We start from the raw sequence: 25812 nt of genomic DNA on the forward strand, positions 1-25812 counted from the left end.
TGGACAATCCTGATGTGACAAACTCGGCCCATCTGCTGCTCTGAGAAGATTAAAGCCATACTATTTGACCTGGGTCTGAGTGTGTGTGTGTGTGGGTGTGGGTGTGGGTGTGGGTGTGGGTGTGTGTGTGTGTGTGTGTGTGTGTGTGTGTGTGTGGGTGTGTGTGTGTGTTAAATCCCCGGTCCCTCGGTACAGTCTCAGCAGGGGGTGGATGTCCTTTTTGTGATTATTGAAAAGCAGCAGGTCTGGGAGGGCAGAGCGTATTAACCCTGACAGCCAGCAGTGACATGAGCACAGGAGGTCAAAGGTCAACGTGTTGCAGTGGCAGGTGGTGGTCTGCTGTTTGCTCTATTCTATCAGAGCATATGTCATTTTAGATGTATTATTATTGTTATTGGCATTATATATTATGCTATAGTAAATCTGATTTTTGTTCTGTTATTTAACTCCCTGATAAATCTGACCATAGATCAGTCCAGCTCACTGAACACTGCTACAACCAGAGCTACCTCAGTGTGAGCGGTAGATTTCTGTTGGTCTACATCACCATCACTCCAACACTAGTTTGCACGGAGATTGAAAAGTGCTGCTGGACCAAACAAATCAAAGGCAATGATCTCGAGTGTTCATTAGTGTTCAGCTACCTCGAATGACAGACCGGAACTAACGGAAGACTTCCGTGTTTTATTATTAAGTCAGGAACTCTGGAGCGTTCGGGATAATCTGAGCTTCCCGTTCGTAATTATGATCTGGATGCAGACGATTAATCAATCAATCTGTCTAGTACCTGTGGGTCGTGACCCGCTACAAATGGAACTTTCACATTTTGTTACTTTTTCTTTTCAAACATTATTAATTTACCTTTTCAGGTAGCCAGCAATTATTAAAATCAAACAACCTGAGCAGTAAAGAAAACCCTCTTCACCTGTAGACATATTCAACCTGTGACTGCAAGCAAACATGGTTTCATTTTAAAGGGTCACAAACCAGAAATGTTGGGAACTCCTACTCTGGTAAAAGCCAATCTTTTAAATACTTGCTATCATTTTGCAAACAAACAAACAAAAAAGTCACTTTTTCTACATGAGAGGACAGAAACACCTTTGACAACGCTGGCTTACATGTAAAACCATAATAAAGAGAAGAGAGCGTGAGTGTGAGGCGGCCTTCAACACTGTGACCTCCATTATGCAAGAGCAGGACCTCGTGAAGCTGCTGGCAGGAAGCGCCGCTCTGTTTCGAAGAGGCTTAATTGTTGTGCTGCAGCAGCAGAACTTGGAGCCCATGGAAAACCAACAGCCGCTAAAATTAGCCCCCGCACATCGACCACATTGATCCGCCAGCCCTACTTCTGGAGCGTCGCTCGGAAAGCTGCTGACAATGGGGCTTAATTGCTCCCAAAGAACACAAACCGGTGTGACAAAAGCAGCAACGCACAGAGAACAGAGTTTATGTTTTAATCTGACAAGAGTGAGCGCTCCTGTACGGACGGGATCTTTGTGGTGATGAGAACAGAACATCAACTGTCCAACACAAGAGAGCCCGACCCCGCCCAAACAAACAACTGCACAGCTGTTCCCGAAACTATTAGTCAATTCATCGATTAGTCGATCATCAGCAGATTCATCTGCAATTAATAACTGATCGGAAAAAGAAAACATCTTTCAGTTTCATATCATTATAAACTGAATGTCTTTGGGTCTGGAGACATATTTCTGACAGTCTACAGACTGAATGGTTATTTCATCCAAAAATGATCAACATTATAACAATACGAGATTATTTGATGCTGATAACAATAATAACGATGGCTCAGCCCATAATTTAACACATAACATGAACATTAATGATGAAGATTTGTTACATTTGTTTTTTAAAGAAGTTTACAGTTAAAGTTTAATGTTTCTAAATGACCCCAAGCAAATATTTGGCTTTAGTGTAGTTCAATTTCTTGTTATTTAACACAGATTTAAAGCTAATATCAGCTGATTCACAGTCCAGCTCTAATCAAGATATTAATTAAACATGGAAATAATTATTGATTGCAGACTCAATCAGTCAAATGTTAATTATTATTGTGTCCAGCACACACGAATGCAGAAATAAATCAATATGTCTGAGGAGGAAACGAGAGAAACAGTTTAGGATCAAAACATGATTGAATGAGTTTGATGGATGAAGAAGAACAATTTAAATGTTAAAGCAGAAAGATGAAGATCTGGCTTTCAGCTACAGGACCACAACAGACGTCATGACAACAGAGTCACACATGGACGGTCTGTATTGATTCTCCATAAACTGACACGCTGTAGTAGCTCTCACACACACACCACTGAATATGTGCAGCCAGCTCTGAAAACTATGTTTCAATTGAAGTCATTTATAATTTCCTCAGCTCCTCAATCACCAACAACACAATGAGTTCAAGGGTCAGAGGTCACGACATACATACTCAGGTACCAAAAGAGCCCTTTTTCCAATCTGGTTTTGAACAATAACTACAAAGTTCTTCACACCTCAAAGTCTTATTGACGCAGATGATGAAAAACTTTACATGATGAAGATTTGAGGACTGACATCATAAATAAAGTGAGTACAAGTTTTTTTGGTTCTTTCCCAGTATCTGAGTTTGACAAATACATGTTTTTCTACATCTCCCGTTCATTAAACAAAAGAAGCTCAAGCTGTTAACACAAGCATCTACACAAGAACTTTGTCAAAGTAAAAACACAGTCTAAAACTGCCAACATTTCGACTGAAGTCTGGAACGGTCTCATCAAAGAAAAAGTACGCAAGAATACGAACAGGAGGACCACCTTTTATTACTTGAGACTGATATTTTGTGCTACAAATACTTGGAGCTACAAACTTCAGTACTTTTTCAACCTTACCTGCGACACAATTAAACTAATTAAAGCTTTTGTTCCACAAAAAAACAGCGCAAAAGGTCTCCCAGCTTCAACCAGAACATGTCGTGGATGTTGAAGTACCTTACTGAAAGCGAAGGGCACCCAGGGTATTTCTGGCCGGCTTCCTGCGTGGCCGCTGCTGACCACTTTAGCGGTACTCTTGGTCGGGCTTTTCTTGACGCTGTCCCGCAGGTTGAGGAAACGGCTGCGAGCTCTGCAGGACGCCGGTACGGTGCAGGCGGTAAATGTCGACAGAGACGCCTGCACCTGTGGGCGATTTGGCTGCTGTTGTTGCTGCTGCTGGCGGTGGAGCTCGATGGCATGCTGCCTCTGGAGGGGGTGCAGGTGGGCGATGGACTCCTGCAGGTTGATGTTGACCCGCGGCAGCTTCTTCTCGGCGCCGTTCATGGCCTTGGAGGTGAACTCCTGCCGGTGGTAATGCGTGGTCATCTTCCTCGAGGAGATTCCCGATTGGAGGAGGAGGGGCAGGATAAATAATAAATGATGGATGTTCCTTCAGGTCTGGACAGGCTTGTTCGGTCTCTGTAGTGCAACAGCAACAGATCCAAACTCTGTTACTCAGGCTCCACCACCAAAGCACAATAACACCCCCCTTTTCTCTCTCACTTTACCCCTCCCTCTTCAGTTGCTCTTTCTCTGTGACACCCTCCCTCTCATCTTCTCATTCTCCTGCCAATTAATCGGCTTCAGTGAGCGTGGCACATGTCAGCACGAGGGGGGGGCGGCTCCACTCGCAGCATGAATAATCGATGCCGCCCCCGGATTCAGACACAGCGACGTGCATGTCAGCGTCAGCAGCGGGGGGGGGGGTGTGATGAGGACTCCCGGTTAGCGGCGGCAGGCAGGCAGAAAGCCGCAGCTTTCTTTTGGATATTCTCTGCAGCGGCTTTAAGCCTCTGCTGGAGATAAAAACCTGACAGTCCTCGCCGGCTGTTCAGGACTCAACCACGAAGCTGCTGCCGTTTTCTCCCAGTGCTGCACCCAGATTGTAACATGACAAAATCTGAAAGGGTTTAATCTATCAAATATCGATATCAGCCTCAGAAATCATTAGCATCATTTTAGTATTGGTATCAAAACTCATATTAGCAGCGGTACCAAAAAACTTTAGACCTTCCTGTTGTGACAGAGGAGGCTGTCTGGACTTTATGTGGGGCAAATTATGAATGGGAAAATAATTTACACGACATAAAATATGCCCAGTGTAACCCTCATACGAGTGTTGACATGACAACAGGCGCTGTGCAGTTGGACAGAGGTCTGATTTCATAAGTGGATTTAAAATCCAGGAGGAGGCCGCGGTTTGGTGGGAGGAGCTTTTCCAGATCTTTCCCTCTCTAGCATCCCCAGCCGCTGCTGACCCGTGAACAGTTCATCTGGATATATGACGACATCACTCCTTCTGTTCAAAATGACCAATAAACCAGCCTGGATCGTCCTACTCACCAAACAACATCTACAGTCCCTGAACGCCTCATCTCCGTCCACATTCACAAAGACAGTTTCAAAACGTATTGATCAGCATCAGTGATCTGCAGTGATTATGTACATGGCGCCATTGTTTTTGAACAATAAAGTAGGTTATTGTTACTGTGTTCAGCCCGCAGGCTCAATCAGGATCGACCCGGAGTGAGTCTGGAATCTGGTCCGCATGATTCATGACAACAGGAACACAAACGCAGCATTTCGAGAGCCAATCAATCCGATAAACTGCGCTGAACATGTCAGCATATAAATATCATCTCACTGCTCACACATCCAGTGTTTTCTACACACTGAGAGGTGCAGCACTGACACTGAGGATCTGTTGAAGATTAGGACTGCTGCCTGAACGGTGCTGCTGTGCGTCTGCAGCTCCACCTACAGGCTGCACAGATCAACACACCCATCACTGTTAACATACCACAGATTTAGAAATACAACCAGTTGTACTAACAGAGTCGGTAATGAGGCATGTTCCTTCCCATGTCATTATACTTGTTTCACATAATATGGGTGGTATTAGTATAAACTTAATATCCTAAAACACGGAGGAGCTGTGGGGGATTAACAAAAGTACTTTTTTCTTTTTTCCTCATTAATGTGGAAATTTACGCAGCAGGAGCTACAACTACAGTGAGTCCAGGAGAGGGTCTGTGAACTGACAGGTTTACTGTTCACCTTTGTTTTCTCTTCTAAATGTTTGTCTAGCCTGCAGGTTTGTTCCAGGTTGTCATTATTAATGAGAGAAATGATGGATATAACTACGACTATGAAAATAAGGCCCAAGCTGTAATAAACCAGAATTATCCTTTCATTTGATGATTGTGGTCCCAGTTACCATGGTGATATCATGATAAACCTCAGTGTTTGGCAACAACAGAGAAGACACAGTCACATTCACACTAAAACAAATGCTGCAAATTAGTGCTAATTCTCAAAATATAATTCCTGGTGTTCCAGGAATTCCATGATCCCACCCCCCACATCTGAACAGGTGGCTTAGACATTATACTTAAACTGTGGACTTCAATACCTGGTCAGTCATGTGGTTTTTTTCCAGAAGTGCCGTATACTTCTAGAATGAAAATAAGACCCAAACAAAACCCAATTATAACTTCAATTGTAATTAACTACAGAGACATATATGTGTCTATTGTGGCTCTATGGGTCGTTCTAATTTTGTACTTGCCACCTTTGTTGCAGAGATTCGGGGAAATGAGGACTCAATGTATATCTGGGAGAGCTGCGGGAGCCTCCTACTGTCTCTGAGTCCGACTGAAAGTAAACACAGAAAGAGGCGCCTGGAAGGCCCATTAAGGATGACTGCTTTGGGATCTATATCCAGGCTGACCTAATCACCCTGCATATCCATCCGCGGACGCCGGTTTGTTTACGTCTGAGGCCGACAGTTATACTCAAAAAGCTAAATAAGCGTTTACAACATATAAAACACTACGCGGGGAATTACAATGTGACCCACGAGCAACAACCACTAGCATCTGGTTACACAACTGGGCACTCGTTTGCTACTAGCACAAACATGGAGAGCCAACTGTCTTAAAGTCAAATCCTACAACATGAGTATAAACAATTGTCTAAAAAACTGATCAGATGTGTGGTGACACATCGTCCTCAGAGGGAGGAAAAGGGAGGAAACGGGAGCATTTACACACACGTTTAAGATAATTAAAGCATCAAAACAAAGGTCAAACAACAAAGACCCTGATCTTGGTCCCATCAAACACCTGAGGGTTCAGTTCGCAAAGTGACACTACTACGACTCCACTAATGCACCAATCACTGAGCTTCAAATTCTTCAGTGCTCGAAAGATTACACTTAGTAGAAACCTAATAAAACATTCAGTCTTTTAAATCAGTTCACTTTCACATTCTGGTCCAGGTTGGGATGATTTTTGAGTTGCGTCCCACTGTCATTATGGACAGTGAACTAACCGCAGACCCTCGACTGTCCCGCTGTCATTACAGACAGTGAACTAACCAGATACTCGACTGTCCCACTGTTATTACAGACAGTGAACTAACCGCAGACCCTCGACTGTCCCGCTGTCATTACAGACAGTGAACTAACCGCGGACACTCGACTGTCCCGCTGTCATTACAGACAGTGAACTAACCGCAGACACTCGACTGTACCGCTGTTATTACAGACAGTGAACTAACCAGATACTCGACTGTCCCGCTGTCATTACAGACAGTGAACTAACCAGACCCTCGACTGTCCCGCTGTCATTACAGACAGTGAACTAACCGCAGACACTCGACTGTCCTGCTGTCATTACAGACAGTGAACTAACCGCAGACCCTCGACTGTCCCGCTGTCATTACAGACAGTGAACTAACCGCAGACACTCGACTGTCCTGCTGTTATTACAGACAGTGAACTAACCAGACACTCGACTGTCCCGCTGTCATTACAGACAGTGAACTAACCAGACCCTCGACTGTCCCGCTGTCATTACAGACAGTGAACTAACCAGATACTCGACTGTCCCGCTGTCATTACAGACAGTGAACTAACCGCAGACACTCGACTGTCCCGCTGTTATTACAGACAGTGAACTAACCAGATACTCGACTGTCCCGCTGTTATTACAGACAGTGAACTAACCAGATACTCGACTGTCCCACTGTTATTACTGACAGTGAACTAACCACAGACCCTCGACTGTCCCGCTGTCATTACAGACAGTGAACTAACCAGATACTCGACTGTCCCACTGTTATTACAGACAGTGAACTAACCACAGACCCTCGACTGTCCCGCTGTCATTACAGACAGTGAACTAACCAGATACTCGACTGTCCCACTGTTATTACAGACAGTGAACTAACCGCAGACCCTCGACTTCCAGTGTAATTGACAAAATCACAGAATCTGAACTTCTGTGTGGAAATGCACCCCAAAGTTTTTTAAGTTGATATGAGATTTTAACGATTTCAGTTGGACAAATGAAGGAGACGTCTTCCACAGTAACAGTCTGTTTATCTCCTCTGCAGCTCGTCGAGTAAGACACAGACACACAGACTAAAGATGAAGATGTAGCCTCACATTACCTTCATGTCAAGTTTAGCACAAAACAACAACTATGGATTATTCCTCCCATCACTTGGCTGCATGTTAGGAAGAGATGTTTTAATGAGCAGCATGAACGGGCCTGATTCTTCCTGACTGTTGTTCTAAGATTAGAAGACACCTCTGAAACGGAAGCATCCATCCAGAGGCAGCAGCTCCTCTCTCTTCATGACACTTTTCTCAGCTTCAGTTTTTATAGTTTGTCCTACATTTTGATGTGTGTGTGTGTGTGTGTGTGTGTGTCCTTGTGCGTGCACGTTAACGTGTGTTTGAGGCAGTAAACAGGGAGGCGGTGGGGTAGTGCTGCGTGTCAGGAGCCTGGAGGTTGCTAGGCAACGCTGGGGAAGGCATGTGCTACTGCAGGGGTTCCTCACATCTGCCCAGAACATGATGCTGCTGTTTATGCAGGTAAATCTCTCCACATCGACACGCTGCCTCGTTCACACAGAGATTTATAACAGAGATATATACAGGTGTGACAGGAAACCAAACCGAACCTGACATCAACAGAAACACTTCCAGCTCATCGTTACAACCCACAGCTGCTGAAAGCTCTGGAACAACCAGCAGCGCTCTGTACGACGCTGATTCCTGAACATTGAAAGACACGTTTAGATCTCAACAAACCACCTCAGACCTCCACGCCACGTCCTCATGTTCACGCTGTGTCTGCATTTATCTGATGAAGATGAAGATGATGATGATGATGACAAAATCACTGGATGAGGGCGTTTCTAGATCTGCGGTGAAGAATTTAAGCAGATGTGAAGGTTTCTACATGAATCCTGATCCACCACATGACGCAGCAGCAGCTCTCCTGTTGCAACTTTTCCACATCTGCTTCATCCAGCAGCATCACATCCACAGCAGACGGACCGATCAATACGTTTACAGCGACACACACACACACACACACACACACCAGTCAGAGAAGTGCAGGATCATATGTATACAGGCTGCCTGCACACATGTTGTAGAAAATGACTCACACTACTCAGTGCAGCTGTGCAGTACCCCCCCACCTCCTCACCTTTGTGAAGATGGTTTTTTATGGTGTGGGGGCGGGGGGGGGGGTGACCTACCAGTAGGCGCCGGTGGAGCCGCTTGGTTCTCCTCAGGGTGCCCATGATGCGGCGGCCCATCTTTTTGGCGTACCACACAGAGTTGAGCATGCTGCTTGTTGCTGCTGCTGCTGTGTTGAAGGTGGAGGTGGTGTGTCGCCTCCTCTGCGCCTCCTCTCGCTCCTGCTGCAGGCTGCGGGGTGGCGGAGGTGGTGCTGGCTGAAGAGCAGACGATGGGAGGGGGGCTTCACTCCACCTTGTGTCCCCCCCTCCTCTTCCTCCTCCTCCTCTTCCTCACAGACACAAACAGGGAGGCTGCAGAGGAGCTGGTGAAGGAGCTGGTGGAGGTGAGCAGACGCTGCTTCCAGGAGAGGAGCGACGGAGCAGAGAGGAGCAGAGACACACCGAGGTCGCCCTCCTCCCGTCAGTTATGAGCAGCGGCGGCGGCAGCCGGTAAACGGCAGCCGTCAGACGCCGGACTTGACGAGAAAAAGAGAGAGAGGAGCCTCCGGGGGCGGATTAACCTGCCGGGGTGAGAGAGCATCGCTGAGCAGGCGGAGAGAGAGCAGCCGGTCGGCCAGCCTCCGTCTGTCTGAAGCAGACAGCAACAACAGACTGCAGGGCTGACGAGAGGACGGAGAGACGAGGGAGTGTGTGTTTAAAGAGAGCGCAGGCAGGGAGGAAATGAGTCCTCTGATCTCTTCTCTCTGCAGTCTGGAAACCTCACGCAGCTCCTTCCTCCTCCTCCTCCTCCTCCTCCTCCTCCTCCTCGTTCTCAGTCCGCTGTGGGTTTAGTCCAGCTGACCTCTGTCCTACTTCAGCCCTCAGACTTTGAGTCCCTTTCCAAATATGAGTCAGCAGGGGAAACTCACGCCTGCAAAATGCTGAGTTATCACGGCTGTGACGGACAGCTGGATGATGTGTGATGTCACGACAGCTGATTCATTTAGCAGGAAGTTCATTTAGACATTTTAGTGTCAGTGAGGATGAACTAGTTAGTTAAAGCAGGCTCATCACAAAATCATCTGCAAAACCCAAATGTGATTGTGTGCTGGATTGGGTTTACATTTTTCTGTATTTTGTTAGGCTTTATGTCCTTGTTATGTTATTCATTCATTCACTTGTTCCTAAATAGAAGCATCGTTGGTCGTTTGGTTTTTACAGGAACGCCTGAAAGTTTGTTTTGCGGCGAACCTTCTGCCTACTTCAATATTACTTCAAATTGTACTTTGTATTTATTCCCTTTGACTTTCAGGCTGGGCCTGACAAAAACAGCCAGTTTGATTCCAATGTGTGTTTCAGAGAGGAGTCGGTGAACGGCAGCTATTCTTTATAAAAACACTGATTACAAATACAATTTGAATTTCCTTTCATGCTCAAAGCTTCTCATCACAAACATCAAACATCCCATATGGAGTGCCTCAAGGCTCTGTCCTGGGTCCACTACTTTTATATAATAACACCAGGAGTCAAAGTCCAGAGGAAAAGCGTTTTGCGGATGACACCCAACTCTGTGTAACTGTTGATCCTGATGACCAGAGTCTCCTTTGCTCCCATTAAAACTGCATCTCTGACAATTTATAGACGAACCGGGAATCAGGACAAAACAGAGATCTGTCCGAAATAAAGAGACAAACACAGTTAACAACACTATGTCAGCACATTAGACCTCAGGAAGAGAGACATCTGGGTATCACCATCAATCCTCCAGCCAGAGAGAAATGTATGAAAGGTGTAATATTATAGTATTATTATCATTACTGTATTGGCCCAGAAATGAGCCAATATATATTTGAGGACTAGACATTTGCATTATATTCACAAGAGTGGATTTCTTGTTTGAATGGAGCAAGTGCTTTGCAGAGTGAGTCTCTTATATTAAGAGTGTTTTATTTTGGGTTGTTTGTATCCTTAATATGACAAAGCTAGTGACTTTCTTCCTGTCTATTTACAGATGTGGGCTGTCTTAAGTCTGTGAGTCCCACAAGTGTTTAGTTAGCCCACTTCAACCTAGAGGAGCTTCGCTGCAATGGAAGAAATAAATTCCTAACAAGTTAAAATGAACTGATGTCTCCTCACTGCAGAAACAAAGTGGAACACAAGTTTTTCTTATTGCTGAATCAACAGAATATTCAGGTAAACTTTCCTGAAACATGTTTCACAAAAACAGGTGTATTAGGTCATCTTATAATAAATATAAATCCAGTTGTTATTATTGACTTCTGTTATATAAATATATTGTCCAAAGGATTTCTTTCTGGAAATGATTGTAAATGTTGTGGATCAGTCTGAAACTGTCCAAAAGTTAATGTATGAAACAAGAACACACATTCTGCTTTTTAATAGTTCCCTGATAATCCCCAACTTTCCCTGCCTGGAATATGCAGCCCTGACATTCCATGATTTCCCTGAAATTCCAGGACCGTCTGGAACCCTGTTGACTATAAATAGAGCTGGCCTGTCCTCCCAGCATCCTTTGCTGCAGCTGGGAATGAAGTGTAGCAGAGATGAGACGATGGAGAAGCAGCATTAGTGACAAGTCATTTCATGGCCTCTGAGTTCTTTGTCTTGGTGATAAATATACACCAGAGCTGCTGTAAATCTCTTTGTTGGGGATGAACAGGAGGCCAGCTATCCTGCATTTTACAATCAACCCCCCCCCCCCCCCCCCCTTCTGTTACCAAAAGCCTCAATAAATCTGCCCTTGTCCTTCTCTGCAGGTTCAACCCCCTCCTCCTTCACCTCCTCCTCCTCCATTTTCCTGCCGTCAGGATTTTCTTTGTCACCATTCATCTCCTGCGTTGCCATGGTGCTGCTGAGGAGAGCGAGCGGGAGGCGGAGGAAGAGAGATGAAAAAATGAAAGGAATAATTAAAAAAAGGAGGGTACAGTACGTCCTCCCAGCCTTCACTGTCTTTGTGGGATGTGAGGATCCATTCATTGCGTTATCGCGGCGGAGGTGTTGGAGATAGCTGCCTGCTGACGTCAGGCCGGGACGGGCGGCTGCTGCAGATCAAACGTGGAGGAAACAATGAAGAGCGGGATGTGGAGATTTCTCCACCAAAGAGTGTCACCGTGAGCAGAAAGCTCATCGACGGAGCGGGTGATTTTACCGGTGAAGCGAAGGTGTGGAGGTCCGGCTCAGAGACTACACCGCCGTCCAGCTGCGCTATGTTTAGTCTGAAGTACGACAGCCAACAAGCTACGGCTCAGAATTATTCTACAGTACAACTGCAGTCACTTCACAACATGTGAAATGTGCAAACAAGGTAACAAAGCGTCCAGCTCGTCTTCAGTCTGCTGCTTCTTAACGCTGTAGTCCAGATCTCCATCTGGTCTGTCAGAGTCTACAGCCCTGCTACAGCTCTGTGAGGCTGCCCGTACACACAGCTGCTTTGGGCTCAATGCTGAAGTGAACATGCTCACAACGACATCGCTAACATACTCAGTGATCATTATCTTTGTTTAACATGTTAACGTTGTCACATTTGTCAAAGTACAGCTGAGGCTGATGGGAATTCTTTGCAGGTATCTGCTCACAAACAAACAAAGTATTAGAAAAGCTAGATGAGGGGTCAGAGGATCACCACAGCTCTTAGAATTCATCCTGGACTGATAATCCATCCAGGATTCTTTATCACGTCTACAACAAACTCCACTAACATGATGTCACCATGGCTTTCACCATTATAATACATGGTTTCCATTCAAAGAGACTACACTGATGGACAACATGAATCTTGAATATTTTATCTGCTTTCTTGCAAAAAAAGTTATATCAGAAGATCAATACCATTCTTGAACCTGTGTGTTAAGTACAGATCTAGAGCCAGGAGACAGTTAGCTTAGCATAGGAAACAGCTAGCCAGGTTCATCAAGACATGGTTCAAGCATGTAACTCCCCCCAAAACCCTAAACTAAACCAACAAGATAAAACATGAGCTTTAGAGGTGTATTTTTTAAACTTTGGACAGGGCCAGGCTAGCTGTGTCTTTATGCTAAGCTAACCATGTCCTCAGCCCAGCTCCATACTTAACAAACATACATCTTACTCTTGGACAAAAAGAGAATAAGCGTATATACCAAAAACTATTCCTTCAAAGTCTGTTGAGCCTTGTGGTGCCTCTCGGGCCCACCCTGCTCCACACCAGCCTGGTGTTGTCACGAACCACGACTACCATGACTTCACTACCAGCAAAACATGTATGATCTAAACATTCAGTACTGCTACAACACAACAAGCTAAAGCAGCGTGTTTTCAGATGAGGTGGACGACTGAGGCCTTTTCAATGGGTTCCTTTGAATATGAAAGTTGTAGATAAGCGAGAAGATTTTCTCTTTAGAAATGGATGAAAATATGATGAGATGACTAAATAAAGTGGTACTGAAGTTTGGGTTACCATGACAACAGCCCAGCGGAGAGGGAGGGGGTTTACCTGGATTGGGGGGTAGGGGTTGGAGGAGCAGGAGGGGAGGGGGCTGTCCTCGCCATGGGGATAGAGAGTGGAGGGCGTAGGGGAGGGGAGCTCCGGGAGGTGCTGTCCTAACGCTGAAGAGCCGTCAAAGATGCACTCCAGAGATGCTACCTACAGGATACAGGAGGGGAGGAAAGACGGAGTCTCGGAGAGGTCAAAATACAGCAGAGGCAAAGCAGGAGAGAGAGACAGTTAATCCTTCCAGAGGTCAGACAGAAGGGGGGGGTGAATGAGTGAGAGGTGGGGGGGTGTTTTCCTCAGATGTTTTGGAGGCCCATGTGGATGAAATGTTCTGAAACTAGTTTGCTTCCTGTTTCTACAGTGAGAACAAAGATGAGTGAATCTACTGCCACAGCCCCTGTATACAAGGTCTAAGATGTCCCCCCCCACCATAAACACTGAACCCTGATTAGAATCACTGATCACAAAAGACGAAATGCCGTCAGGATCTACAACATGTGTGGAATCTTCACAGGGAATAATTACTGCTCGCCATCAGTCAAACTAGGTAAGTGGTGTTATTCTACAGACAACAAATGTCATGTTCAGACCCGAACCAACAACATGTTGGTGTGTCTTTAGAAACTCCTCACAAATATATAGTTTCATGTTTCAAAAGGCGCTGTAGTTTTTATTAAACTAACAGCAGGACATAGTGCATCTGTTGGGGACTATTTTCAGCGGTGGATGAATCCACATGTGGTGCTCTAGTGAGTGTTTGGGGCAGCAGGACGGTGTGTGTGGGACTGAGTCCAGATAAACTACAGTGTGTGTGTTCATGGTGATGAAGGAACATGTCACCCAGTGACACAGTGAGGCTTAATAATAAGAAAAATATAAAATATCACCAGACTTTAATAATAAAAACAAATGAGAGGGGAATCTTTAAAGTAACCAGAGACAGAAATCAGAGTAAAGAGGAAAAGAATATGAAGGCAGAGAGAAGGACAAACAGATAGAAAGAAGGACAGAGGACGGAGAAGGAGGGAGGCTGACGGCTAACAGGGTCTATCGGGGTCCTGGAGAGCTGCTGAGGCTGTTATTGGACGGCTGGTCCCTCTGACCCCTCCCACTGATCAACACTTTTCAAATAAGCCTCCAGTTGATTGACAGGTGGAGTGGAGGAGCCGGGGGGGCAGACTGCTAATCAATTAAATGCTGGCTCGTACTGGTGCAGGTTTGTCTTTGGTCGTTGTGCTGAACCAGATCCACACTGGGGGTGTCATCGGGCTGATATCAGTTTCAGTAAGATAATTAAATGTAATAAATAATAATAAAGACCAAATATAAAGAAATGTAAGACAAATGATAGAAGAAGGTGTTGTTTCAGTATTGAGGGAGTTTATCCAACGTAACTATAATGATTGAGTATAATAGTGAAGTTCATCTCAGTGGAGCAGTAAGTGTGTGTTGAAGAGCCTATAAAACTTGGGATGAAAGGTTTGATATATATAAATATATATATTCCTAAAACACGTGATTATTCCTTCAGTTACTTCAGATATTAACGTTATGATGATTGTGTTTTCACTTATTGTTTGAACAATTCTGATCAATGTTTTATTTGTTTGTTTCACAGTTGAAGTACTTTTATATTTCTGTGTCACTTTTCAAACAACAAAACAATGGTCATAACGTCTGCTTCGGTATCATCCAATCATGTGAGCTCTCCAGGACCAGAATCATGAGTCATCAGGTCTGAACGCTGCAGTGACACATGTATGAAGCCGAGACACACGACAGCAAGCGAACACAACCTGGGATGATCGACACGACTCCCAGAGAGAAGTGAACAAGTACAAGAAGTACAACTACTGCATTTATAAAACTACAACTACAGTTTACAGTCATTTGCCTAATTAATAAACTTAATTAAAAACCAAGATATTAAACTAAATCAAGCTGGGGTCATTTCTATAAATTTAAATAACTTTCCTGATGTTAAAAATTGTGTTGGTGTTTGTACTCGTTATCAATACTAATTTACGCCCCAGTGAAGTTTACTTTTTAAAATGTACAGCCATATTTGCTTTCAGTTTATTTTTTCACTTTAAAATGTCCCACTCAGCACATATCATGGTAAAAAAAAAACTTTAATAACGTCATTCAAGTGATGCACTTTTGGTAAAACACAAACATCAGGAGAAATTATTTGAACTCTCAAACACTGATATTGGTCATGGCGTCAGTTATATTGTGATTTTGTGCTGCATAAATAAACGGACTTACATTAATAATATAATAATACTTCTATGAAATATTTCATATCATTTTTACTGATTAAAGTATAAACAGAGTGTATCATCGTTATCAAATGATGAGATTATTTATCTAACCCAAACTGCAGCACAAACAGTCAGACCAGATGGGCGGAGTCCACTCCTGGTTCTGGAGAGTCCGAGGTTTAGAGAGGATGTGGACTGCTGTACAAACACAGAAGCTGTCGGTGTGTTGAACACCACACGATGGCAGAAGAGCTCCACTGAGCACCGAGCAGTCTGAACACATCAGTCCTGTTCATCCGGCGTTAATCTGGTCTCATGTACTCTGTTACCATGACCACAGCAGCGTGAAGGTGTTTAAACCCCTGTGAAATATCAGATCTCAGCTAATCTGCAGATTGGATTAATCGACTCCACACACAGAAGTGAGTGAGTCCAGTGTTTCTGTTGTTTGTTTTGCTGCAGTGACACACGCCACCTCACAAATCAACTGAAAACCATCAAGTTTCACATGAAATCTTTAGTTTGATATGAGCCCACTGATGGAAACGGATAACAGATTAAACTAATGCCTTTACCACAGTGGGTTCATTTTCACCCTTTGTAACTTGAAGGGACCCTGTGAAGTTTTCTTGGAAACAAACTAAAGTTATGTTTATATTCAGTGTTACTCACTAAAACACTCTAATAAATCCAACACTGTTCACATCCATGTTTGTATTCTGTGTTTTTACTGCATTAGTGCTATTAATTTAATGTTACATTGCATCTTATTTATATTCTAATGCATTTATATCTTTTTGTGAAGGACTTTGTAACTTTCGCGCTACATAAATGAAGTCATTATTACTGTAACATCATTATCAGGGTTATAACTAACCGTTTTTAATCATCCTTTATCAAGTATTTTTCAACTAATTTAATAAATGTCTCTTGTTGATAGTCACAAGTATCCAAAGCGTGAAGTCTTTAAATAACGTATTTTGCTTAAAGGAGACCTGCAGTGATTCAGTATTAAACTGGCATTTAGTCTCTAGCATGGCTCAAACCCTGGATCCTACTTTTCCCATCATGCAAGTGGACAGCGTCTTTCATTAGAGCTTCGTGCTGGTAAACTGAACTGAGCGACTCTTTAACCCACGTGAAAGACTCCGATGGATCCAGTTCACACACACAGCTGAATGTGACAGACACAAACACAGCAGCAGCTCACAGGAGCAGCATGGAGGACGGCATGAACAGGAAGCAGAGTCATGTGACCCGGGACGGCACCAAATTCTCCAGGTTGAGCTTCCAGGAAGTCTGGTTCTGGTTCTGGTTTGGTTTTAATAAACACACTGACAACCTGAGTACAGCATATATATATTAACATTATTATTATATATTGGAAACAAAGTGTTGACTGGCAGCCAGTCTGATGAACATTGTGATGGAAGTAACACTTCAGTCACTGAGTACACCGAGTTTAGCTGGGTGTGGTCCTGGAGATGTGGGCATGAGCCTGGTCCGGGTCTTAATTTTAATTAGTTTGTATTTTCAACGTCTCCCTGTAAGGACTCACTGACTGAAATGTTGGGGGCAGGTTACCGAGCATTATGACGCATAATATAAGAGTGCTGGATCAGGGATAGTGACAGTCTAAAGTCCTGCTAGCGCCCCCTACAGGCTGCAGTGTTCATCACAAGTGTTAGATGGCATTAACAGCTTGATGGTTTAGTTTTGAGGGTGACGCTACAGGAAAGGTCATCAACATCATTCGCTGAGAAGATGTGACTTTTTGCTGCTAAAAAGTGATTTTTTTATTTTGTTACATAAAATGCTGGAACTGACTGAGGACGCGTCCTGACACCTGGCTGGTTTTATTTTACTTCCTGTTTTAGAGAAGCTTTGAGTCTCATCCTGAGTAAACTGGTGTTAACCTGCAGTGACTGTAACGCTGGGGGGTCCTACAGAAACCTGACTGGAGGAATTTGACTGATGGTGATGGTGTGTTTGTGTGTGTGTGTGTGTGTGTGTGTGTGTGTGTGTGTGTGTTTGTGTGTGTGTATGTGTGTGTGTGTGTGAGAGATGGCATCATGACAGGAGATGTATGATGAACAGGTACAGGTACGAGCTTCAGAGCAGCTTCAATGTTTTAATGAAGCAACACAGACAAGCAACCACCCTCATCCTCCCTCTGTGTGTGTGTGTGTGTGTGTGTGTGAGTGTGTGAGTGTGTGAGTGTGTGAGAGAGAGAGAGAGAGAGAGAGAGAGTGTGAGAGAGAGAGAGAGAGAGAGTGTGTGTGAGTGAGTGAGTGAGTGTGTGTCAGGATTAAAAGGGAATACACAAATAAATCACACCTGACTCTGGGAGAGAGAGAGACAGACAGAGAGACAGACAGAGACAGCAGAGAGACAGACAGAGACAACAGAGAGACAGACAGAGACAACAGAGAGACAGACAGAGAGAGAGAGACAGACGTCTCCTACCTTCATGGGTGAGATGTGAGCGTGGGTGACGTATCCGTGCACATTCTCGATCTGGGACAGGTTCTTCTCTGCTACCTGGACCAGCTCCGCCCCCCCTGCTTCCTCCGTCAGCTGGGGGGAGCTCTGGTCCTGGGGGGACGAGTCCTCATCGTGGTGCCTGTACTTCTGAAACAGGAAACACACAAAGAGAAGAACACGGTCAAACAACGGAGCTGCTGCTGGTGGGTTATGAAGCTCAGAGGGTGATGAAGCCCCGAACACGGTCTGACAGACGGAGGGCGCTGCCGCCTTAAAGGAACCCAGTTACGTGATTCCACCTTGTTTCACCGTCATTTTTATACACCGGCATGGAACATGTTGTGTTTTCATCTCTCTGACTGGCTTCTTCTCCAGAGAAGAGGCTGCTGAGGCTCATGGGTAAAACAATCCAATAACAAAAGACAGAATAATTAGAACTGGTGGTAAGAATATAAATATAAGATGTTATATCATCTAGGAAAGGTGTGACATAGGAACACAGAACAAACTGTAATGATCCTTTAAAGGGACTGAAAACAGATCTGAGCTGAAACATTTTCCTCTGAGGCTTCATGTCTCTTCAGACATCAGTCTGCTGCAGCCTTCACATGTTGATGAGTCAGAGCTCTGAGTCCCACTCATCTGTGTTCTGCCTTTAACAGGAGGGACGTTCTCACTGACAGGTAATGATCGACTGTCCTGAACCACTGCGGTTACATAACAAGACTCAGAGTGATGGACACCTTCAAGTCTACCTCTGACCGCTGCTCCACTGGACAGAAGGAAGGAGCCAGGAGGGATCATAGAGCCAGGGTTCATAGGTCAGACATGGGATTAGTTCACTGCAGGTTTTAATCCCAAAACGTTCGATCACCTGTTGAAGTTTCTGTTCTTCTGTCGTCACTTTGTTTTGTTCTGTTTTTCTCTCCGTGCTGCTAAACAATTTGGATCAACTGTGTTGTGTGTAAAGCGTTAAATCAAGAAAGTTATTTATCAAGTGACAATACCAAATATATAGTTCTTTTCATAAATGTCATATATTTTTGTTTTGTTAGTTTGTTAGATTCTTGTAGAAGATATCCATGATGTCATTTTCAGCTAGAGTTCAGTGAGTTTCATCAGTGAAAAATACTTGCAGACAACCTTTTATCCATCATGACTTAACATTTGAAAACAAAACCTATAAAAAATGTATTCTATTTTTCATCAAGGAATAAAAACGATGTGCAGCGATGATGTGAAAGATGGACGAAGGACTAGAACCAGAGTAAACCTCCTGTAGTGTTTCGCTGATAGCCACCGTACAGATATAGAGTTGAAGATTACCATTTTAAATGGCCAGTTTTTGTTTGGAAACATCTGTTAAAACAAATCTTTTGGATGTGTAACAATCATCCTGAGGCTTCACCAACAACACCAGCGGACAGATTAGTGAAACTCTGCTGGAACAACCTCCGGAGAAACTTTCAGCAGCGACTTCAAAGGGACGATAATCTGCGTCTGAACAGGATTATCCTGGCAGGATGGTAGTCCACATGCAGCCCCCCGTGTCATATACATATATATATACATGTGTATATATATGTAGCAGAGCTGTACTAGAGCTGAAATGATTCATCCATAAATTGATCCATCAATCGATCAACAGAAAATCGATCACTCGTTTACAGTGGAATATTAGAATATTTGTGGGTGTGGGGCTGTTCACATACACTGCTCCAAAAAATTAAAGGAACACATCAGATCTCAATGGGAAAAAAAACATGCTGGATATCTGTACTGATATGGACTGTGTAATGTGTTAGGAACCAAAGGATGCCACATCGTTTGATGGAAATGAAAATGATCAACCTACAGAGGACCGAATTCAAAGACACCCCGAAAGTCAAAGTGAACAAATGATGCGGCAGGCTCGTCCATTTTGCTGAATTTCCATTGCAGCAACTCAAAATGGTACTCAGTACTGTGTATTGCCCCCACGTGCTTGTAAGCGTGCCTGACAACGTCGGGGCTCCTAATGAGACGACGGATGGTGTCCTGGGGTATCTCCTCCCAGATCTGGACCAGGGCATCACTGAGCTCCTGGACGGTCTGAGGTGCAACCTGGTGGCGTCGGATGGACCGAAACATAATGTCCCAGAGGTGTTCTATTGGATTCAGGTCAGGCGAGCGTGGGGGCCAGTCAATGGCATCAATTCCTTCATCCTCCAGGAACTGCCTGCATACTCTCACCACGAGGCCGGGCATTGTCGTGCACCAGGAGGAACCCAGGACCCACTGCACCAGCATAGGGTTAGGGTTAGGGTTAACCCTAAAATAAGGAACAGATGAGTCAACGATGACAGTAATCATTCATTGCTGCCCTGGTCTCTTCCTAGAGGCTTTTCATTTTATCTATGCACACAAGTATCTTGGTTTGGAGTCATGCATTGTGCATGTAAACATCTTAACCTGGTGTGGACAAACCTGATCATACTAACGGTGGCATGTGAACACTCCCATGAGCACAGACGGCTTCTAGTGAGGTGACAAAATAAAAATAAAACTCTTAACTCAAGAAATCTCCGGAAAAGGCTTGTAAATGGAACTTAAATGTGTTTTTGTACTAGTCAGGAATGAACTCAAAAGAACAAGTGAATAAATGATGTGATGATGTTGTACATGCTGAAGTCTGTTGATGCAGAGGATAAACTGTACTGTCGCTCCATAATTAGATGGAGAAGCTGAATCCTTCCGACTAGTAAACACAGCAGAGTCCTGACACACAGACAGTCAGTTTTATGTCTGTGGATCATCCAGAGTACGTTGGGGAAAAACATTTATTCGCCTCCATCGTGCTGCGTTGGAGGCTACAGACTCAGAGTGGCTGAATATTTAAAGTCTACATCATTTGTTTTTCCTCAGAGGGAAGACATCACTTCCACTCTGACAGAGCAGTCTGCATTGAGCCAACAAACTGTGTGAAGGGCAACATCTCCGTTCATCAGCTGAGAGGATGAGAGCTGCCAGCCCACTGACTGAACATTTGGTTAATTGATGAAGGACAGCAGCAGCTGGCAGAGAGCAGCTACACATTCAGAGGCATGAAACACTGAAGAGGTCTGCAGCTTCAGTCCTGATGTGACCAACATCAACGAACAGCACTCGTGTACAAACTGAGAGTACAACACATATACATCCACAGATCATGAGGAGTCTACAAAAACACTGAAAAAACCTTTCAGTCCAAACACAAGCAGCCCTACAACAACTTAAAACCAACATATTTATTCCATTTGGATCCATTAGACCAGACATCTGATGTCAAATTTCAATACTTGAAAAGACTGAAAAAGCTATGGACACATTTTGGTTGGTACCAGTAAAGTATTGAGGCTCAAGACTCAGCCTGATCAGGGCTGTAAAACACTGAGGATCTTCAGAATATTTCCAGGTATTCTGGTTGAATACACTAAATCTGTTTCCGTCACATTTTAAGATATTTTTCACGTCAGATGGATGAACAGAAACATCGTCTTTCTTTGAGCTCCTGCAGTTACTCCCGTCCATCGTCTCTTCCTTTCGTCTGCACTGTTGCATAACCCCCTCAACACTGGCTGCGTTCAGCGTGTTTCATGCACTGTGTTTAGTCACACAGCCCACAGTCTGTCTAAATGTTCCTCCTGCAGCAGTTCAGAGCTCACACTACAGGAGATATTTTAGGAAACACTGGAGAGCAACACCAACACCAACTGGGACACTTCAGAAAAAGACAATCGTGTTGCCATGTATGTTACATGATGTTTCACATGTGAATGTTCATCAAATGTAAAAAGCTGTTTCATGTGGGATAAACAACATTTCACATGAAATGTTGCTCCACCACAGAAACCGAAGGATGCTGTAGATCCAGGACACACAGGAATCTAACTTCAGGAACAGGAACATGCGAGAAGACCACTGATTTATGTCCTCACAGTGACACGAGAGGCAATTATCTTAACCTCCAGTCTCCCGCTGACCCCTCAGCAGTCAAACACATATTATAAAGTGTGTGCTGTCATGAACAGCTGATCAGTGCGACGACACGAGTCACACATTGTTTAGCAGTTAAAGCAGCCGAGTGTGAGAGTGTGAGAGTGTGAGAAGGCAGGCGGACGCCTGTTAAAGAGAAATCACACATTTCTATTAACACCTTTTGACCAGCTCCAGAGCCTTCTTCTGATTCAATAAAATAAAGAATCCCAATCAAATCAAGAACCCAGCGAGGTTCATGATGGTGAAACACAAGACAGAGCATCATCATCATCATCACTATCGGACAGAAACTATACCAGAGCTAGAAAACAACCAGTTTATAATCACACACACTAATCTGTGTCTCTGATCCGGACAGTTTAAGCTCCTTTTCATGTCGAAGTCATCAGATAACACAAGTTGAGTCACACCTTCCAGCCTGCAGCATGTTGTATATTATGTTCCAATCCGATGCTTACATTCACCTAAACACTGGTTACACATGAGCTTCTTCATCTAAATACCAAAGTGATATGGGCCGACAGCTAACTCAGTGATTGGACAGTTTGACATCAAGTACTACTACTGTACTTCTGGTACTGTAGTACTGACGCTGTACTACTAGTACTGTGGTACTGACACTGTAGTAGTGATACTGTAGTACTGATACTGTAGTATTGGAACTGTAGTATTGGAACTGCAGTATTGGAACTGTAGTATTGGAACTGCAGTATCGATACTGTAGTATCGGAACTGTAGTGTCGATAATGCAGTATTGGAACTGTAGTGTCGATACTGTAGTATCGATACTGCAGTATTGGAACAGTAGTATCGATACCGTTTGATCATTTGGTTGAAAACATCCTCTGAAAGTTCACGTACAAAGTTCTTTTCATGCGACAGTTTGAAGCCCGAGCTGCGCCTGCAGTAATTATCCACGATGACGGTCCTGATTTCATTACTGCAGGATTACATGCGTGTGAAGGGCAGAGGTCACAGATTAAAACGGGAAGGCAGATTATACTGTAGGAGTCGAGCTGACCTCCAACCAGAGACGCCTTCAATGTCCACGGCTCCATGTTAACAAGACTGGATAATAATTTGATATGTTTAATCACATAGTGACGCAGTACTGATAGTACTGGGATGGGACTGGACGCAGGATGCCCTTTGCTGTCGGTGCATATGATGGTGAACAGCGGGTTAAAGTGGGGCTAGCGGCACCAGCGGTAATCTGCAGATCTCTGCTGACGAGGCAACGACGGCTTTACGGACACTAACCGAACCGGCAGAACACCACACACAACCAGGGTTTCCCCTGAGAACAGGAGAGGAGGAGAGCGCTCCGTCTCTTTAGTATCCAACATTATATTAGTTTGTGCTCCGGACGCTTCATATCCATGACAGTTCACTCGCCTGTGAGAAACATATAAAGGACAAATTTACCCGATGATGTCAACACAACCATTATAACAACAAGCAGCAGGCGGACATCAACAAGGAAGCAATGCCGATCATCATTCAGTCCTGCAACTTCACGAGTATCTCACAGTAACATTACAGCAAACACAATCATTTGATAAGAATACACAAGGAGACACACATCTGTGAAATAAACAACATCTGGAAGACCCATCTTGGTACAAAGATAGCAGGTGTTCCACATGCACCTGCTGTCTTCTTCCTGGAGGCGGGCCTTACTATCCCACAGACACCTGACGGACTCCCTCACAGAGATATTATCACCTCTGCTGCTACAACTCCATCCTAGAAGAAACACTGCACAACTATTCAATTATCCCATTGTTTGGTTCAACACTGGCAATTATGATCCTGTCATTTCGTGGGATTTTCTCGCCTAAGTCTGGTTCTGTTTCCCGGCTAAAGTACCTGCAGGATCCCAGGATTTTAGCATCTGTATTTCAGATGTTTATTTAGTGGAAAATGAGATATGAGTAAAGTCTGATCAGTGAGAGACTGATTAAGTCGATATATCTGGCTTATTGCCCAGCACTAATTTGAACAAAAAAGAGAACTAGTTCATAAATATTCCAGGTGAAAATGCTGCAGTAGTTCTGGGCTGATCCCTTGTTAAGGAAGGCACTAAATCTTCACATGTTCAATAAGCTGCTGTGGATCATTTCAGCAGCCAAATAGCTTCACATCCCTCCAGCTGCTGCATCAAATCTTTGTGACTTTTAGGTAACTGTGTCCGCTACACACACACACACACACACGCACAAGTCTGAATGTTGCATGACCACAGAGCGGCAGATGGAGAAGCATCAGGAGGCTGCAGGCGAACTGAGCCGTCACGACACTCGAAGGAAAAACAACGACAAACACAAAGAAGGCCAGGATTACTGACTGAGAGCAGGAAGTCAGTGAAAACCGTCAGGTTACAGGTCACACTCCCCCTGTGGGTCACATCGCTGCACTGAGCCCACACAGGCGAAATCTGTCTGCATCTGTGGCACTAAACAAGACAACAGCTGCACTCCTGTACATTACTTTGAATTGTTGACATTTCAGTGCCTGATATTAAAATCTTAAAGAGATCTAAAACCATAGATGTGGATCACTCTGGTGCGTCCCGTAAACAGATCACAGGTTCAATCTCTGCAGCAACTACATGTCAGAGACACTGAGCCCACTCACTGTGGATGTAAATGTGGATGTAGGAGGCAGCGGGGAGGTTTCCAGTGATGACACTGTCAGCCTGAAGAGAGCCTCCTCCTCCTCCTCCTCCTCCTCGACAGCTCTCAGAGAGACGAGGAGGAGGAGGAGGCACAGCGCCGACTCCTGCCTGCCAAAAGCTGCTATAAATAGGAGCATCAGCACGGAGCGGACGTAGCAGGATGTTCAGGAGGAGGAGGGTTTCTGGATGATTCAGGGATGTGATGAAGAGGAACACAAGGAAGAAGATGGAAACAACCAAGTGAAGAGTAATATTGGACTAGAATCTAACTGGAGGATAAAATTCTTCACGTCGTCCATGTTTGGTTTGTCTCTATTTACCATCTCTCTGTGTTGAGAGAGGCTACTGTCTCAGAGACAAGTTCTAAAACCACATGATGATTGAATATTAATTATTTTAGTACTTCATTATATATTCAAATTTCTGGCACCCCTGTATCCCGGTGGTCTACGATGCTACCATGTAACCATGACATCCATCACAGACCTTTTTTTGCTCTGTCCACGTCTCCTGTCTCTGAAGGCCAAAAGACCTTCACCTTATTTTCTTAACACAGTCTGACAGAATGGTTAACGGACTTCACTTACAATGTATGACATATACACTCAGCTCATTAGGTCCACTCAGCTAAAAGTAATCCAACAGCCCTGCCATAAATCATTAGCTGGTCTGGAATCTGTTGAATTGTGTTGTACGAAGAGGTGTTTCAAATGTCTAGTCTACCTTCATCGATATGATTGCTTTAGGTAGCTGAACCTGATCAACTGAGTTCAAACTTCCGTTCAAACAAGAGGAAACAAAGGAAATACAAAAAAGGAAATATACGAGCTGTAATGACAAACTTTACGGTTTGTTTGACAGCCGTAGTGTAAACTTCAGCAGACCTTGTGATCACTGAGAGCATCAACATCCACACAGACTGTTTTAGTCCCGACAGCCTCAACAATAAATACAGAGACAACACACACAAACTGAAACCCATCAAAACCTTTCATCAAAATCTCTAAATTTGAAGAAGATGGTGACGAAGAGGCAAAGACTGTAAACTCTTCAGAGAGCGAGAGAAGAGCAAACATCATCATCCTCACTCACGGCACATTGTGCTTATCACTTCTCCTGCTCGGTGAGATCCGTGGTTCTGACTCGAGCTGGAAGGATCAAATGTGGATGAAACCGACGGTCAGCGACTGAGCCATTAAAGCTTTTTATATTAAATTCTGTCCAACTTGTTCCTCGCAGTGACACAGACTGTTTTTAAATCCAAACGTATTCATTTCAGCTGAATGTTTGAAACACGCCCAGGTTCATGAACGACTTTACGGCTCCACAATTGAATAACTTCTGGCACAATCCATGTGTGTGTGGTAG

At 44.2% G+C, this 25812-nt stretch overlaps 1 protein-coding gene across 16 annotated transcripts in view; it reads right to left on the reverse strand.

Moving 5' to 3' along the window:
* The window catches only part of LOC139296850 (discs large homolog 1-like protein), a 96148-nt gene that overhangs the window by 23484 nt on the left and 46852 nt on the right, over nt 1–25812 (reverse strand). For 13 of the 16 annotated variants that reach the window (XM_070919405.1, XM_070919400.1, XM_070919403.1 and 10 more), the window contains one exon: nt 17733–17897. In XM_070919405.1, coding sequence (XP_070775506.1) covers nt 17733–17897 — 165 coding nt within the window. Of the gene's footprint in view, nt 1–13002; nt 13153–17732; nt 17898–25812 lie in introns of all 16 variants that reach the window. The other 3 variants (XM_070919391.1, XM_070919387.1, XM_070919389.1) reach the window with 2 other exon arrangements.

The sequence above is a fragment of the Enoplosus armatus genome, chromosome 14, assembly GCF_043641665.1.
Source record: "Enoplosus armatus isolate fEnoArm2 chromosome 14, fEnoArm2.hap1, whole genome shotgun sequence".
Lineage (NCBI taxonomy): Eukaryota > Metazoa > Chordata > Actinopteri > Centrarchiformes > Enoplosidae > Enoplosus > Enoplosus armatus.